Source organism: Ornithorhynchus anatinus, chromosome 11 (genome assembly GCF_004115215.2).
Source record: "Ornithorhynchus anatinus isolate Pmale09 chromosome 11, mOrnAna1.pri.v4, whole genome shotgun sequence".
Taxonomy (NCBI): domain Eukaryota; kingdom Metazoa; phylum Chordata; class Mammalia; order Monotremata; family Ornithorhynchidae; genus Ornithorhynchus; species Ornithorhynchus anatinus.
Window position 1 is genome coordinate 61,865,982 of NC_041738.1, and position 13,337 is coordinate 61,879,318.

Below are 13,337 nucleotides of genomic sequence, written 5' to 3' on the forward strand. Positions count from 1 at the left end.
GAACCTCAGATTACATTTGCTAAGCACAAAACCATCCTACCTGAGGAAGGCCAACTTCAAACTACAGATATGTAGTCTGTGAGCCTCCGTGGGACAGTGACTGTATCCAACCTAATTAGCTTGCATCTACCCCAGAGCTTAGAACAGTGTCTGACATACGGTAAGGGCTTAACAGACACTATAAATAAAAGGTAATAATAGCAATAACACCACCAGTACTAATCATTGTGATGTTTGTTACGTGTCTAGCAAGCTCTATAGAGAGTACTAGGGTAAATGTAAGAGAACTCAGGCAGGACACGGTCTCTGTCCCACCTAGGGCGGGATGAGAATTAAGATGAGGAAACTGAGGCACAGGGAAATCAAGTGACTTTACCAAGGTCATAACAGGCAAGGGGAAGAGCCGGGATTAAAACTCAAGTCCTCTGATTCCCAGGCCCATGTTCTTTCCAGCAGGGCACGCTTCTTCGCTGCTTCATGGAGAGACCCAACAATAATAATAATAATTTTGGCATTTGTTAAGTACTTACTGTGTGCCAGACACTCTACGAAGTGCTGAGGGGGGAATAATAATAATAATGATGGTATTTGTTAAGTGGTTACTATGTGCAAAGTACTGTTCTAAGCGCTGGGGTAGACACAAGGTGATCAGTTTGTCCCAAGTGGGGCTCAGTCTTAATCCCCATTTTACAGAGGCACAGAGAAGTTAAGTGATGCCCAAAATCACACAGCTGACAAGTGGCAGAGCCGGGATTAGAACCCATGACCTCTGACTCCCAAGCCCATGCTCTTTCCACTGAGTCACGCTGCTTCGTCAATATAATAAATATAAGCAAATATAAGGAAATCATGTTGGATGCAATCCCTTTTCCACACTGGGCTCACAGTCTTAATCCCCATTTTACAGAAGAAGTAACTGAGGTATAGAGAAGTGAAGTGACTTGCTTAAGGTCACACGGCAGACAAGTGGCAGAGCCGTGATTAAAACCCAGCTCCTCTGACTCCCAGATCCATGCTCTATTCACTGGGCCATGCTGCTTCTCTAACTGACTGCCAGGCAGCTGACTGTCCATGGTATCCAGTCTCATCCTTGTCACTGAGGGGGCAACCGGGAAGGAGAATGCCTAGTCTGGGTCTTCGAGACTAACAGGCCACAGGACACATAAAGACAGGCAAGTGGAAAAAGCAGCAGCGTGGCCTAGTAGAAAGAACACGGGCCTGGGAGTCAAAGGAGCTGGCTTCTAATCACGGTTCTGCCACGTGTTTGCTGTGTTACTCTGGGTAAGTCACTTGTCTCTCACTCAGTTTTCTCATTTGTAAAACGGGGGTTCAATACCTGCCTTCTCTCTTACTTAGACTGTGAGCCCCACATTGGGCAAGGACTGTGTCCAATGTGATTAACTTATATCTATCCCAGAAGCAGCAGCATGAGAAAAGGTGGGGTCTCATCTCACAGCCTCGAAGCCTTCATCACGCAGAGTATCACACAATGGCTAGATGGTTAAGAGACGGCTTCCCAAAGGCTACGGCTACTGAACTGAAGCCGAGGGGGAGAGGAAGAGAGCTCAGATGGAGGAATCCTGGGAGGTTACCGGGGTAGGAAGTAGGGGGAGGGAAGGGCTAAGTACTCTTGGGCAGCCCAGAACCCCCAGACTTGGGTTACCTTTATGTTGGGGGTGTAGAGATTCCTTAACGATGCCAGTGCCATGGAAAGCCCTTCGGTGCTGTAGGAGATCCACAGACCTTGCAGGATGGAGGATGACACCCCGACCTTTTTGCTCAGACCCTGCATGAGAAAGATTTAGACAACAGATGTCAGGACATGCACTTGGTGACGCACACTCCTGCACTTTGCTCGGTGGGGTTAGTGTTCACCACCATCCTCCCGCCCCCCCCGCCCCGCCCTCCTCCCCCGACCCCTTAAGGCAGGCAGGAGCTGGGCCCGGCCTGGCTGACGGCTCTCAGGCCTGGGGGCTAGGTTGGACTGAGATAAAAGCTGACCTAGCTGGATTTAGCTCAGACTTGAGCTGGGCAGGGTCGGGCAGGGTTGGGCCCTGGAAATCTGGCCCTGCAGGGCCCCATGGTGGTGACAAACAATGCCTGGCCCATACAACGATAGATGGAAGCGGGGCGGTGGTGGTGGGGGGGTGAAATTCATCCCGTGAGATTGTTTTTGAACAGAGCCGACACCCTTCTGTCCTGGTTTATTTAGGTACTGTCTTCCCTTGGAGGCGGGGTTCCATCCCAGATGACCTCTCGAGGCCTCATCCAGACTTGGGTGCAAGAATCAGCTTGCATTTGTTTTCCTTCATTAAACCTTCTGGGCATCTAAGACCAAGGGTACGTAAGTACTATCGGAAAGACAGACAATTACTCTCCCCTGCTTCAAAGCCTTCTTGCGGGCATATCTCCTCCAAGAGGCCTTCTCTGACTAAGCCCTCCTTTTCTCTTCTCCCAATCCCTTCTGTTGCCACCCTGACTTGCTCCCTTTATTCATCCTCCCTCCCAGCCCCAAAGCACTTATGAACATATCCGTAATTTATTTACTTATATTAATATCTGGCTCCCCTTCTAGACTGTAAGCTCATTGGGGGCAGTGAATGCGCCTTATAGTGTTCTATTGTACTCTCCCAAGTGCTTAGTATAATGGTTCTGCACACAGTAAGCGCCCAGTAGATACAAATGACTGACTTAGGGCTCATTCCTAGCCAGGCCTTTATTCGTCTCAGCTCGGTCGGCACTGACTCACCTACTAATGACTACCAGTCATGCCACTTCTGGGGCTTTTAGCCAATCAAAAGAATTGAATGTGTTATCCTTCTGCTTCCTTAGTGTCCTCACCCCTGCCCACATCATCCTTCACTAATGATGTCCCTTGCGACAGAAAAAATCAAAGTAGCATGAGCCATCCACCAGTCCCTTTACACCAGACCTACGGGGGGCTTCCATACACTTCCGCTCCAGCCTGGGAAGGGCTAGGAGACTCCCAGCCACTCCTGCCCCAGACTGGGAAGAGCCAGGGGGCTCCCAGCCACCACAGTCCGGCTCGGGAAGCACTCGATAGGTGGCTGCAGTAACCACAACTCTGACTTTTGTGGTTTGAGCTGTGAGGAGCCAGGAATCCTGCTGCTTCTTTCTTTCTTCTTGTCTTTGTCTTCTGATTTTGGTTGCCTTTTTGCTGACAACCTCTCACTCCCTCCTTTAGGGGTGAGCTCTTTAGGGGGCAAGGACTTCATCTATATTTCATCCATGAGTTCCTTTCCCAGCTCTTAGTACAGATCTTTGCATCTAGTAAGCACTTGGTAAATACTACAACTAGTATTATCAATGGTAATTATTAAGCCCTTACTGTGTGCAGAGCACCGTACTAAGTGTTTGGGAGAGTACAACACAATACAATTTTTCTAGACTGAGAGGCCGCTGTGGGCAGGGATTGTCTCTATTTGTTGCTGAATTGTACTTCCCAAGCGCTTAGTAGAGTGCTCTGCACACAGTAAGCGCTCAATAAATACGAATGAATGGATACAACGGAATTGGTAGATACATTCCCGATCCACGGCGAGCTTGCAGTCTACAGTCTACTAGCGTGGCTCAGTGGAAAGAGCATGGACTTTGGAGTCAGAGGTCATGAGTTCGAATCCCAGCTCTGCCATTTGTCAGCTGTGTGACTGTGGGCAAGTCACTTAACTTCTCTGTGCCTCAGTTCCCTCATCTGTAAAATGGGGATGAAGACTCTGAGCCCCACGTGGGACAACCTGATTCCCCTGTGTCTACCCCAGCGCTTAGAACAGTGCTCTGCACATAGGAAGCGCTTAACAAATGCCAATATTTTTTTTTTACTACTTACAGCCACCTCTTTTTCTCCCACGTTTTACAATAATAATAATAATGTTAGTATTTGTTAAGCGCTTACTGTGCGCTGAGCACTGTTCTAAGCGCTAGTGGTAGATACAGGGTAATCAAGTTGTCCCATGTGAGGCTGACAGTCTTAATCCCCATTTTACAGATGAGGTCACTGAGGCACCGAGAAGTCAAGTGACTTGCCCAAAGTCACACAGTTGACAGGTGGCAGAGTCGGAATTAGAACCCATGACCTCTGACTCCTAAGTCCGTCTTCTTTCCACCGAGCCACGCTGCTTCTCAAGTTATAAGCAGACCAGAGGAGCCCGAAATAGAAGGTTCAACGGAAAAGAAACTTGGCGATCTGTTCCGTCTTGAAAACCATGTTCACTGGGTTATGAGCGGGACTTTAGACTGTAAACTTCTTGTGGGCAGGGAACGTGTCTCCCACCTCTGTTATACTGTACTCCCCCAAGTGCTTTGTACAGTGTTCTGCACACGGTAAGCGCTCAATAAATATGACTGCAAGCTCCTGGGAGCTCTGGAAATGGCTCCTTTCAGGGCAGAGGATGAGAAAGAGGACAGTTGTCAGGCAGCAGAGGGCACCCTCTGCCTGTCTGGGACCTACAGACTGTTCTTTCCTCTTCTCTTTCATGGCTGGAGCTGACGATTTAGGTCTTCATTCCCTGCCACAATTCAGTCCTCGTCCATAAAAGATTAAAGGGGTCTGATGATAGCGGTATTTACATGTTTCCATGGTCCTGCTGCACTCGGGTAACTCAGCTGATCCCCAGGAGCTTCCTCTAGATAGTCCGGCCACTGGGACCAAGTCCCAGCAATCTCCTGGCCCGGTTCCTCTCTCCCCGTCTCTCTGTCCTGGTCCCTGTCCACTCCCAGGCCTTGGCCCTGCTCCATTGCAGGTTGACTAGGAACAAAACCAGCCGCGTTTGGGCCCGGGGAATATCAGGAGGCAGTAAACACCAGACCGTAAGCCACTTTACTACCCAACAGCGATATCATGTTGGTTCTTCTTAAAATTCTAGAAATGGCTGTCTCTTTCCTAATTCCCCAGCGAGAAAAATGAAAGGTGAATTGCCTGCAGTTTTGGTAATTTTTTGCCACCCTTCAGTCCCAGGATGAGGGCAAGAGGAAGGGAGGCTGGGAAGAAGAGAGGCAGAAGGGAGGGAGAAAGGGAGGGAAAATCATTTCCACAAGTCTATATCTGTTATTTATTTATTTGTTCATATTAATGTCTGTCTTCCCCTTTAGACTGTAACCTCGTTGTGGACAAGAAATGGGTCTGTTTATTGTTATAATGCTGAGTACAGTGCTTTGCACACAGTAAGTACTTACTAAATACAAATGAATGAATGAATGACTGAATGAAAGTCAATAAACTGCCTCTCTCCTAGGCTGGTTTTCAGGGGTCTAGTGCTCTCAGGGGTTTGGGAGTGCTATTAAATCATTTTTTTGGCTCTTCATCTCTGTTTTAAGACACTGTTCCTTTCTTAAAACAAGGATCCCCTGGTCCCGACCACTCTGAAGAAGGCCTGACCCTCTCTGTTATCCTTCCAGGCCCTAATCAACCTGAGGGATGGGGGGAGGCCGGAGCCCTGGCTTGCTGCCGGGCCATTGTGGAGAAGCCCCCTTGGGTCACTGCTGGATCCGACCGGAACACTGTAGTTTCTGGGGGGGATTCACCATCTTTGAAGGGGTAGGGGAGGAGGGAACTCATCGATCCTGAGAATGGCCTCAGAATACAGGGAAAAGACCCCTGCAGGGAGGAGGGGTTGGGTCCCTTTTTATAGCTGAGCAAGGTGCAAAATGAAATTCTCGGCCATTCACACTTGCAGAGGAGAGGCAGGCTTTTCCTTTCAAGAGAGAGTTGACAAAATGGATCCTGCTAGTACTGACAGGGTGGGGAGGGGATGTTGGCTCTGGCTTCCCACAGCACATCTGTCCCCTGGCCCCAGGAGCTTAGCGCCTGGCAGGTGGATGACTCCTGCATTTGAATGACCCCTTGATCACCCACAGAGAGAAAGGTGAAACCAGCAACCCTGGGAAACTATCTTCCGGCCGACAAAACCCAAAGTGGCTGTCTGAGGAGAACCCATGTTCCCTATTGCCGGAGGGACACCTGCTGCTTCTGAATCCTAGGCAACCTTTTGGTCCTGCTCACTCCATTGCCCGGACAGTGAGGGGATCCCCATGGCAGGACCTCTACAACGGGCACTGGGGACACCTCCTGAAACCAGGGTGGCTCCAAGACCACATGCCAGAACGGGCGATGGCTGATTTTATCCTTTTCTGGGGATCTCAGAAGAGTTTTAGAATCAGACAGTTGAACCTGGAAGAGACTGAAACTGTCTCCATTTTGTGCACTGAAAATCTGCAAAAAGGGATCACATGTGAGTAGGAATGACCACCCTGTTTTAGCGGGTGGAGAGGAATGTTTCGCTCCCTTGGCTAGCAGGTTGGGTGAGTGTCCAGCTCGGTGACAGGTGTGAGGTGGTGGAGGGAAGTGCTGGGGTCCAGGTTGAGAGTCCTGAGGGTGGAATGTCCCTCCAGAGACAGTGGGGAGGGGAGAGTCCGTCAATCAGGCCCTAGGAAGGGTGTCTTCCTTTAACTTCCTTACCTTAAATATGTGCGCTTTGAGGATGTGGTGTCCAAGCTCAATAGTCTGCTGTCGGTTCAGCTTGCCCTCTTGGCGGGAAAACCAGAAGGCAAGTAGCGTGTGGCCACTCCTAGAAGGGGAGAGACCCAGAAAGGAAAGGATTCAGCAAGCCCGGATGCTCTTTGAACACTCTCTGGCTTCCCCTTCAGGGAGGTCTGAGCCACACCCTCCCAGGACTCGGTCGGTTGCAGGCTCGGCGGCCCATGGCCGGAGGTTGTGGATGCAAACATGGGACCTTCTACTTCCTTCTTTTTTACCGACAGTTCTAGAACATGCACATGGACAAACGGAGATGATAGTTTGTGGCTTCTTCCTACCAACACCAAAGCCTCTCACCCTCTAACTGTGGGAGTCCCTCGGGGCTCATTTCTGGATATCCCACCGATTCTTCAAACTTAACATATCCAAAAAAAGAACTCCTACTGTTCCCACCCAACCCCTGTCCTCCCCTCATGTTTCCCATCACTGCGGACACCACTATCCTACCTGCTTCATTACCCCGTAATCTTGGCATTATCCTCGACTCAATCTCTCTCATTCAAACTTTAGATTCAGCGTCACCAAATCCTGTTGGTTCTACCTGCCCATCATGGCTAAAATCTGTCCTTTTCTCTCCATTAAAACTGCTACTTCATTGATCCAAGCACTTATCATATCCTGCCTCAAGCACTGCAATGGCCTCCTCGATGATCTCCTTACTATTGTCTATAAAGCACTCATTCGGCACTCCTGATCCTGCTTTACTTCGCCGAATTCCTACTACAACCCAGCCCACACACTTCGCTCCTCTAACACCTCCCTACTCAGAGTACCCCCAATATCACCTATCTCGCCACTGACCCCCTTGCCCACACCCTCCCTCTGGCCTGGAACTCCCTACCCTTTCTTAAACGACAGACCACCGCTCCCTCCATCTTCAAAGTTTCATTAAAATCACATCTCCAAGTGGCCTTCCCCGAATAAGCCCTCATGTCCCCTACTCCCCCTCCCTTTTGCATTACCTAGATACTTGGGATCTGTCCTCTTTAAGCACTTGATATTCACCCCATCCTCAGTTCCACAGAACTTATGTACATATCTGTAATTTATTTTAACACCCCTCACCCCCCCATCTAGACTGAAAGCTCCTTGTGGGCAGGGAGCATATCTATCAACTTTGCTGCATTGTACTCTCCCAAACACTTAGTATGGTGTTCTGCACCTAGTTAGCACTTAATAAATCCTATTGATTGAGTGATTGAACATATACCCACCCCCAGGGAGCCCATTTCTTTCCTGACATCGCTTACAGAAGAAAGAGACCAACTTCCTTTGATGTCGCTCAGTGCTGGGGTGGGTCATAAGTTCCAGGGAAGTAATGGCAACTTTTTAATAATAATGACAATAGCAACAATAATGGTAATTGTGGTATTTGCTAGGTGCTTACTATGTGCCAAGTACTAAGTGCTGAGGCAGGTAACCAGTGGTATTTATTGATGCCTTTTGTTTGCACAGCACTAAACTCTGAGCTTGGGAAATTAAAATGCAAGAGAGTTGGTAGACACATTTCCTGACCACAGGGCTCTTACAGTCTAGAAGAAAAGATATTCAGGTTGGACAAAGTCCCTGTCTCTATACGGTGGGTGGAGGATAGGTATTTAATGCCCATTCTAGAAAAGAGGAAAGTGAGGCTCAGAGAAGTGAAGCCACTTGCCCCAAGTCACACAGCAGGTAATAATAATAATGTTGGCATTTGTTAAGTGCTTACTATGTGCCGAGCACTGTTCTAAGCACTGGGGGAGATACAGGGTAATCAGGTTGTCCCACGTGAGGCTCACAGTTAATTCCCATTTGACAGATGAGGTAACTGAGGCACCGAGAAGTGAAGTGACTCGCCCACAGTCACACAGCTGACAAGTGGCAGAGTCGGGAGTCGAACTCATGACCTCTGACTCCGAAGCCCAGGCTCTTTTCCACTGAGCCACCCTGCTTCCCATAATAACAATGGTAGTATTTGTTAAGCGCTTATTATTTGCCTGACACTGTACTAAGCGCAGGGTGGTAAGTGGCAAAGCTGGATTAGAACCCAGACCTCCTGACTCTGTGCCTGCACTCGCTTCCCAAGGTTGTGCTCAATTTGGTCGCCGTGGCACTGTGCGGAGCAGGCAGGCGGTGCACCGGGGCGGGACGCCAGGGTGGCCACCTGACGGCTTGGCCACGGGCCGTGTTCAGCCGGACCGGAGCCGCCCAGCGAGGCCAAGATGAGGAGCTAGGGCAGTGGGGCCGGGACCGGTTCCTCCTCTTTCGGCCGCTTACCTGGGGTCACACAGAAACTTGGTCTTTTCCCCTTCCTCCCTCCATACGAGCCACTCCCGGAAAGACGGGTGCACAAACATGCGCGTCATGTCCCTGCGCTTGATGAGGAACATGGAGAGGTTCTCCATCCTCTGCTGGAAGTCCTCCCACTCCAGGGTGCCCGTGAGGCTGCCCGCGTTGATGGCCTGGAAGATGTGCTCATCCGTCAGGGGGTGCAGCGAGGCCACCGCCACGTTCAGGAGCGGCATCACCCGGTCGAAGGAAGACTGGGTGGGGAACTTCATATTGCACTGCAGGAGGTACACTTCCGAGAGGGACACGGGGACCACTTTGTAGCTAGAACTCTTCAGGACCAGGTAACCCTTCTCTATGAGGTCAAAGGTCAGTTTCAGGTACAGATAGGACCCTTGGCTGAGGGTCTTGAGATGAGAACTGAGTTTGCCAAAGGTGGTGTTGTCCATTTTGCCATTGAGGGAGATGTTGTTCTGGATCTCTGAGCTGCTGTGTATCCGGTGGAGGATGTAAGCCTGGAGGTCCTGGTCGATGGCTTCGTTCTCTTCCAGTCGGTCCAGGAAGATCCTATGGAAAGGCAGCAACTTGGTAATCTCCTATAACAGAGAGACAGTTTATTACGGAAAGAACTTCAGAAACTTCCCCTCAGTCCCAGCTGGCCCACTCAGATGCCAAGGGGTCCCCGCCACGGACCTGCTTCCTGCCTCCGTCTCGGAGTCCCCCCTCAACCCATGCCTGAGACCCGGAAAGAAAGTGGAGGTCTGGGGGATGGTGGGGGGCAGGGGGAGACAGGAGACGGAGCCACTTCCAGTGGGCTCTTTCTACCCCGGGCTAGGAGAATTGTGGAACGACGTCCTGGCCAAAACTGCAGTCTGACGGATTTAATTGCCCGACGACCAGGCCAGGGTATTCGGTCTCCATGCAGTTGAAGGAGTCGCCGGCGAAACCCGTGGCTTCTGGGAGGCCTGTAGGTCTCCATTAAAGAAGCTGCAAATGTTGCTTGGGGCTTGGCTCAGAGAACAGGCGGCCAATACTGTGGCTTGGCTATTGTGGCAGTCCTCTGTTTGAATCGAAGAGAGAAAGTGCATCCCTGCCTTTTCCCAGGAAGGCCAGGGAGTTCTTTGGCGACCACCCAGCAGTAGCCGACCTTGGAGCCGCCCTGTCCCTGATGGGGTCCAGCCCAGCCAGGTCTCAGGGTTTGCTTGCCAGAGCCCTGGACAGCGAAAGGGACTTTCTTAACTGTGGGTGGGCAAGGAGCCTGGCTGCATTCATTCATTCAATTGCATCTATTGAGCGCTTACTGAGTGCAGGGCAGCGTACTAAATGCTTAATACTAAGTACTTAGCGCTTACACGGCTCTTCCGTGGGAGCCCCCACCCCCACGACTTCTGCCCCTGCTCTTCTGAGTTCTTTTTTCCACAAGCCCAGAGGCCAGTGGGTGGGTGAGGCAGAAGGCCAGGGAGTAGAAATTTCTTAATGCTGCTGAGGGCCAGCTGGATCTCCAGGGACCCAGCAGGTCCTTCAGTCTATAACATGTGAGAGAGACAGAGACAGAGAAAGAAAGTGTGCGCGTGTGTTCGGAAGGGGAGGCATGACATGCCCACTCCAGCTTCTGCTGGCCGGAGAGTCTGTTAATGGAGCCAGGGACAGAGCAAGAAGTAAGGCAGGCCTGGAGGTCTGGACTGCAAACCAAGCTGGCCTGTGCCTCTTGCAAAATGACATCAGCTGGGGAACTCCAGACATAAGCCAGGAAAGCCACTAAAAACTCAGGGGCTCACACGAGGCTTCCTGAAATGGCAAGAGCACAGGACTGGGAGTCAGGAGACCGGGTTCTAATCCTGGCTTTGCAGTTTGCCGGCTGTGTGATCTTAGGCAAGTTGCTTAACTCTTCTGCGCCTGTTTCCTCATCTGTAAAATGGAGGTTAAATGCCCACTCCTCCTCCCACTTAGATGGTGAGCCCCATGAAGGATAGGGACTATGCAGTGGTGATAACAGTATTTATTTAGCACCTACTGGGTGCAGAGCCCTGTAGTAAGCAATGGAAAAGAATACACAATTGTCTCATCTGATTATCCTGTATTCACCCGGCACTCAGCCCACAGAAAGTGCTTAACAAATACCCCAGTGATGATTACTACTTTTATTAGCAGCCTGGCCTGAATGAGAGTCTTTCCAGTTGCCAGCAACTCAGTAGTGAAGCTGCTCCAGGCCAGAGGGGAAAGTGGACCAAACAGGAAGCACTGTGGCCTACTGGATAGAGCACGGGCCTGAGAATCAGAAGGACCTGGGTTCTAATCTCAGATCCTCCACTTTGTTTGCTGTGTGTCCATGGGCAAGTCACTTCACTTCCCTGGATCTCAGTTACCTCACCTGTAAAATGGGGATTAAGACTGAGAGCCTCATGTGGGACAGCGACTGTGTCCAATCTGATTAGCTTATATATATTTTTATTACCCTATTTATTTTGTTAATGAGGTGTCCATCCCCTTGATTGTATTCATCGTGATTATGTTTTGTTTTTGTCCGCCTGTCTACCCCGATTAGACTGTAAGCCCATCATTGGGCAGGGATTGTCTCTATCTGTTGCCGAATTGTACATTCCAAGTGCTTAGTACAGTGCTCTGCACATAGTAAGCGCTCAGTAAATACTACTGAATGAATTTCCCCCACTGCTTAGAACAGTGCTCGACACAGTGCTTAGCAAATACCATCATTATTATTATTATTGCTATTAGGAAGTCTCGGGGAATCGTGAGCCCAGCCCCCTTCCTTTCAAAGATTAACATCAGAGATCAGGCATATGCTAAGTGTGGAGAACCCTCAGGAGGAGGCAGGGTTTTGGGATGGGTCTCCACCCACCTGGCCACAGGAATGAGGCGGGAAGGCGAAGGAGCCCAGTCTGCCCGCCCACCCGCTCGCCTGCCCATTCACCCTGCGGCAGAGTCGCACCAACCTGTAAACTTGTCCTGACCGTCACGATCAGCTTGAGCCAAGACGGGAATTTCCCAATCATCTTGCTCAGAAAAGACACTATCGTGTCCCCGTAATCTGGTTTGTGAAACTCAGCTTCGTTCAGTCCGTCAATTAGGATGATGAAATCCTCATCTGGGATTTTCCTTTCTGAGATGGGAAGAAACAAACAAAACCGCTCAGCCTGAGGAATTGGAGGCCGGACAGATATAAAGCCAGCTGGAAGCTTCTTGCCCAGGAAGAACAATACCAGCTCTCTCTCTCCCTCTCTCTCTCTCACTCACACACACACACACACACACACACACACACACACTGACTCTCTCTCACCAAACCAAACAGAAAGCATTAAATTACTAGCATGCTGAATGGCCTATTTTGTGAACTTGGGCAAGCCACTTAACTTACCTGTGCCTCAGTGTCCTCATCTATAAAATGGGGGTGGAATACCTGTTCTCCTTCCTACTCAGACTGTGATCCTCAAGTGGGACAAGAACTGTTTCTGACAAGTTTATGTTGTATCTTCCTCAGTGTTTAGCACAGAGCACTTATCAAATGCCACAATTTTTTTTAAGCTTAATTCAACCTCTTTTCAACAAATTGCTGAACCATTCCTCTTAATTTACAAGGGTGGAAGAAATTCAAATATTCAAATTTCCTGAACACCCGGGCTCAGAACTTCAGTATTTCCTGCCCAGCAAATTCTCACAGTCATGGGAATTAACCTGTGAACTGTCAGTGGATTAATCAAATGTGATTTCTCGTTCAGAAATGCAAGAAGTTAAAGAGAGCTGTTCTCTTCTCCCCAGGCAGACAAGCCCAAATCCTTATACATTAATGTACCCATTTATTATTATGAAAAAGAGCAACATTTCTTAACTTTCAGGGGTAAGTCAGAAGGTGACCTCAGGCCCAATTTGGAATCTCAAGATCAAGTTCCAACTTCACAAGATTTTTAACTGTTGATTAGTCTTACCTAATGGCTCTCAATCAGTCAATCAATGATATTTACTGAACTTTTATTGTGGGCAGAGCACTGTATTAAGCACCTGGGAGAAGACAATAGAGTCAGCAGAACAGCAGTTTGAGTGCTGAGAAGTTAGAGCCTGTCGGGAGAGGAAATATGATCACTGTAACAGGGAGCCATTTCAAAAAGATTTACAGTTTGGTCATTGGAAACTTTGCTCTAAATTAGGCTTCTCTCTTTCTCCAGGGGATGGTTGATTTTAGTAATCACTAAGGACGAATTAAATCATTCATTTCCCAATAAAATCAGATTCTCATATTTAGGGTCTCCCAAGAGATAATTTCTTATTCATCCTGTGAGTAAATTAAATGACAGACTGTATTCAAACAGGCACTCTAACAAAGGTAACTGGTCCCTTAATTAGATTATCTATTATTTGTAATTCCTGCCATTCCCCTGGAGATTCTTGAGTTTTGTAGGGATCACCGGCAAATGACTTTGGGGTGTCACCAAACATCTCACTGTGGCTGTTTGCCCACTAGGCGAAAGAGGAGGCTTTGTTGGCTGGATCAACCCTG

General features: G+C 49.3%; 1 protein-coding gene across 3 annotated transcripts in view; it reads right to left on the reverse strand.

Moving 5' to 3' along the window:
- TANC2 (tetratricopeptide repeat, ankyrin repeat and coiled-coil containing 2) overlaps positions 1-13,337 on the reverse strand; it is a 404,350-nt gene that overhangs the window by 23,050 nt on the left and 367,963 nt on the right. For all 3 annotated transcript variants that reach the window (XM_039913595.1, XM_039913597.1, XM_039913596.1), the window contains 4 exons: positions 11,776-11,942; positions 8,810-9,417; positions 6,476-6,584; positions 1,664-1,786 (listed from right to left, as the gene is read on the reverse strand). In XM_039913595.1, the coding sequence (XP_039769529.1) occupies positions 1,664-1,786; positions 6,476-6,584; positions 8,810-9,417; positions 11,776-11,942 (1,007 nt within the window). The remainder of the gene's footprint in view (positions 1-1,663; positions 1,787-6,475; positions 6,585-8,809; positions 9,418-11,775; positions 11,943-13,337) is intronic.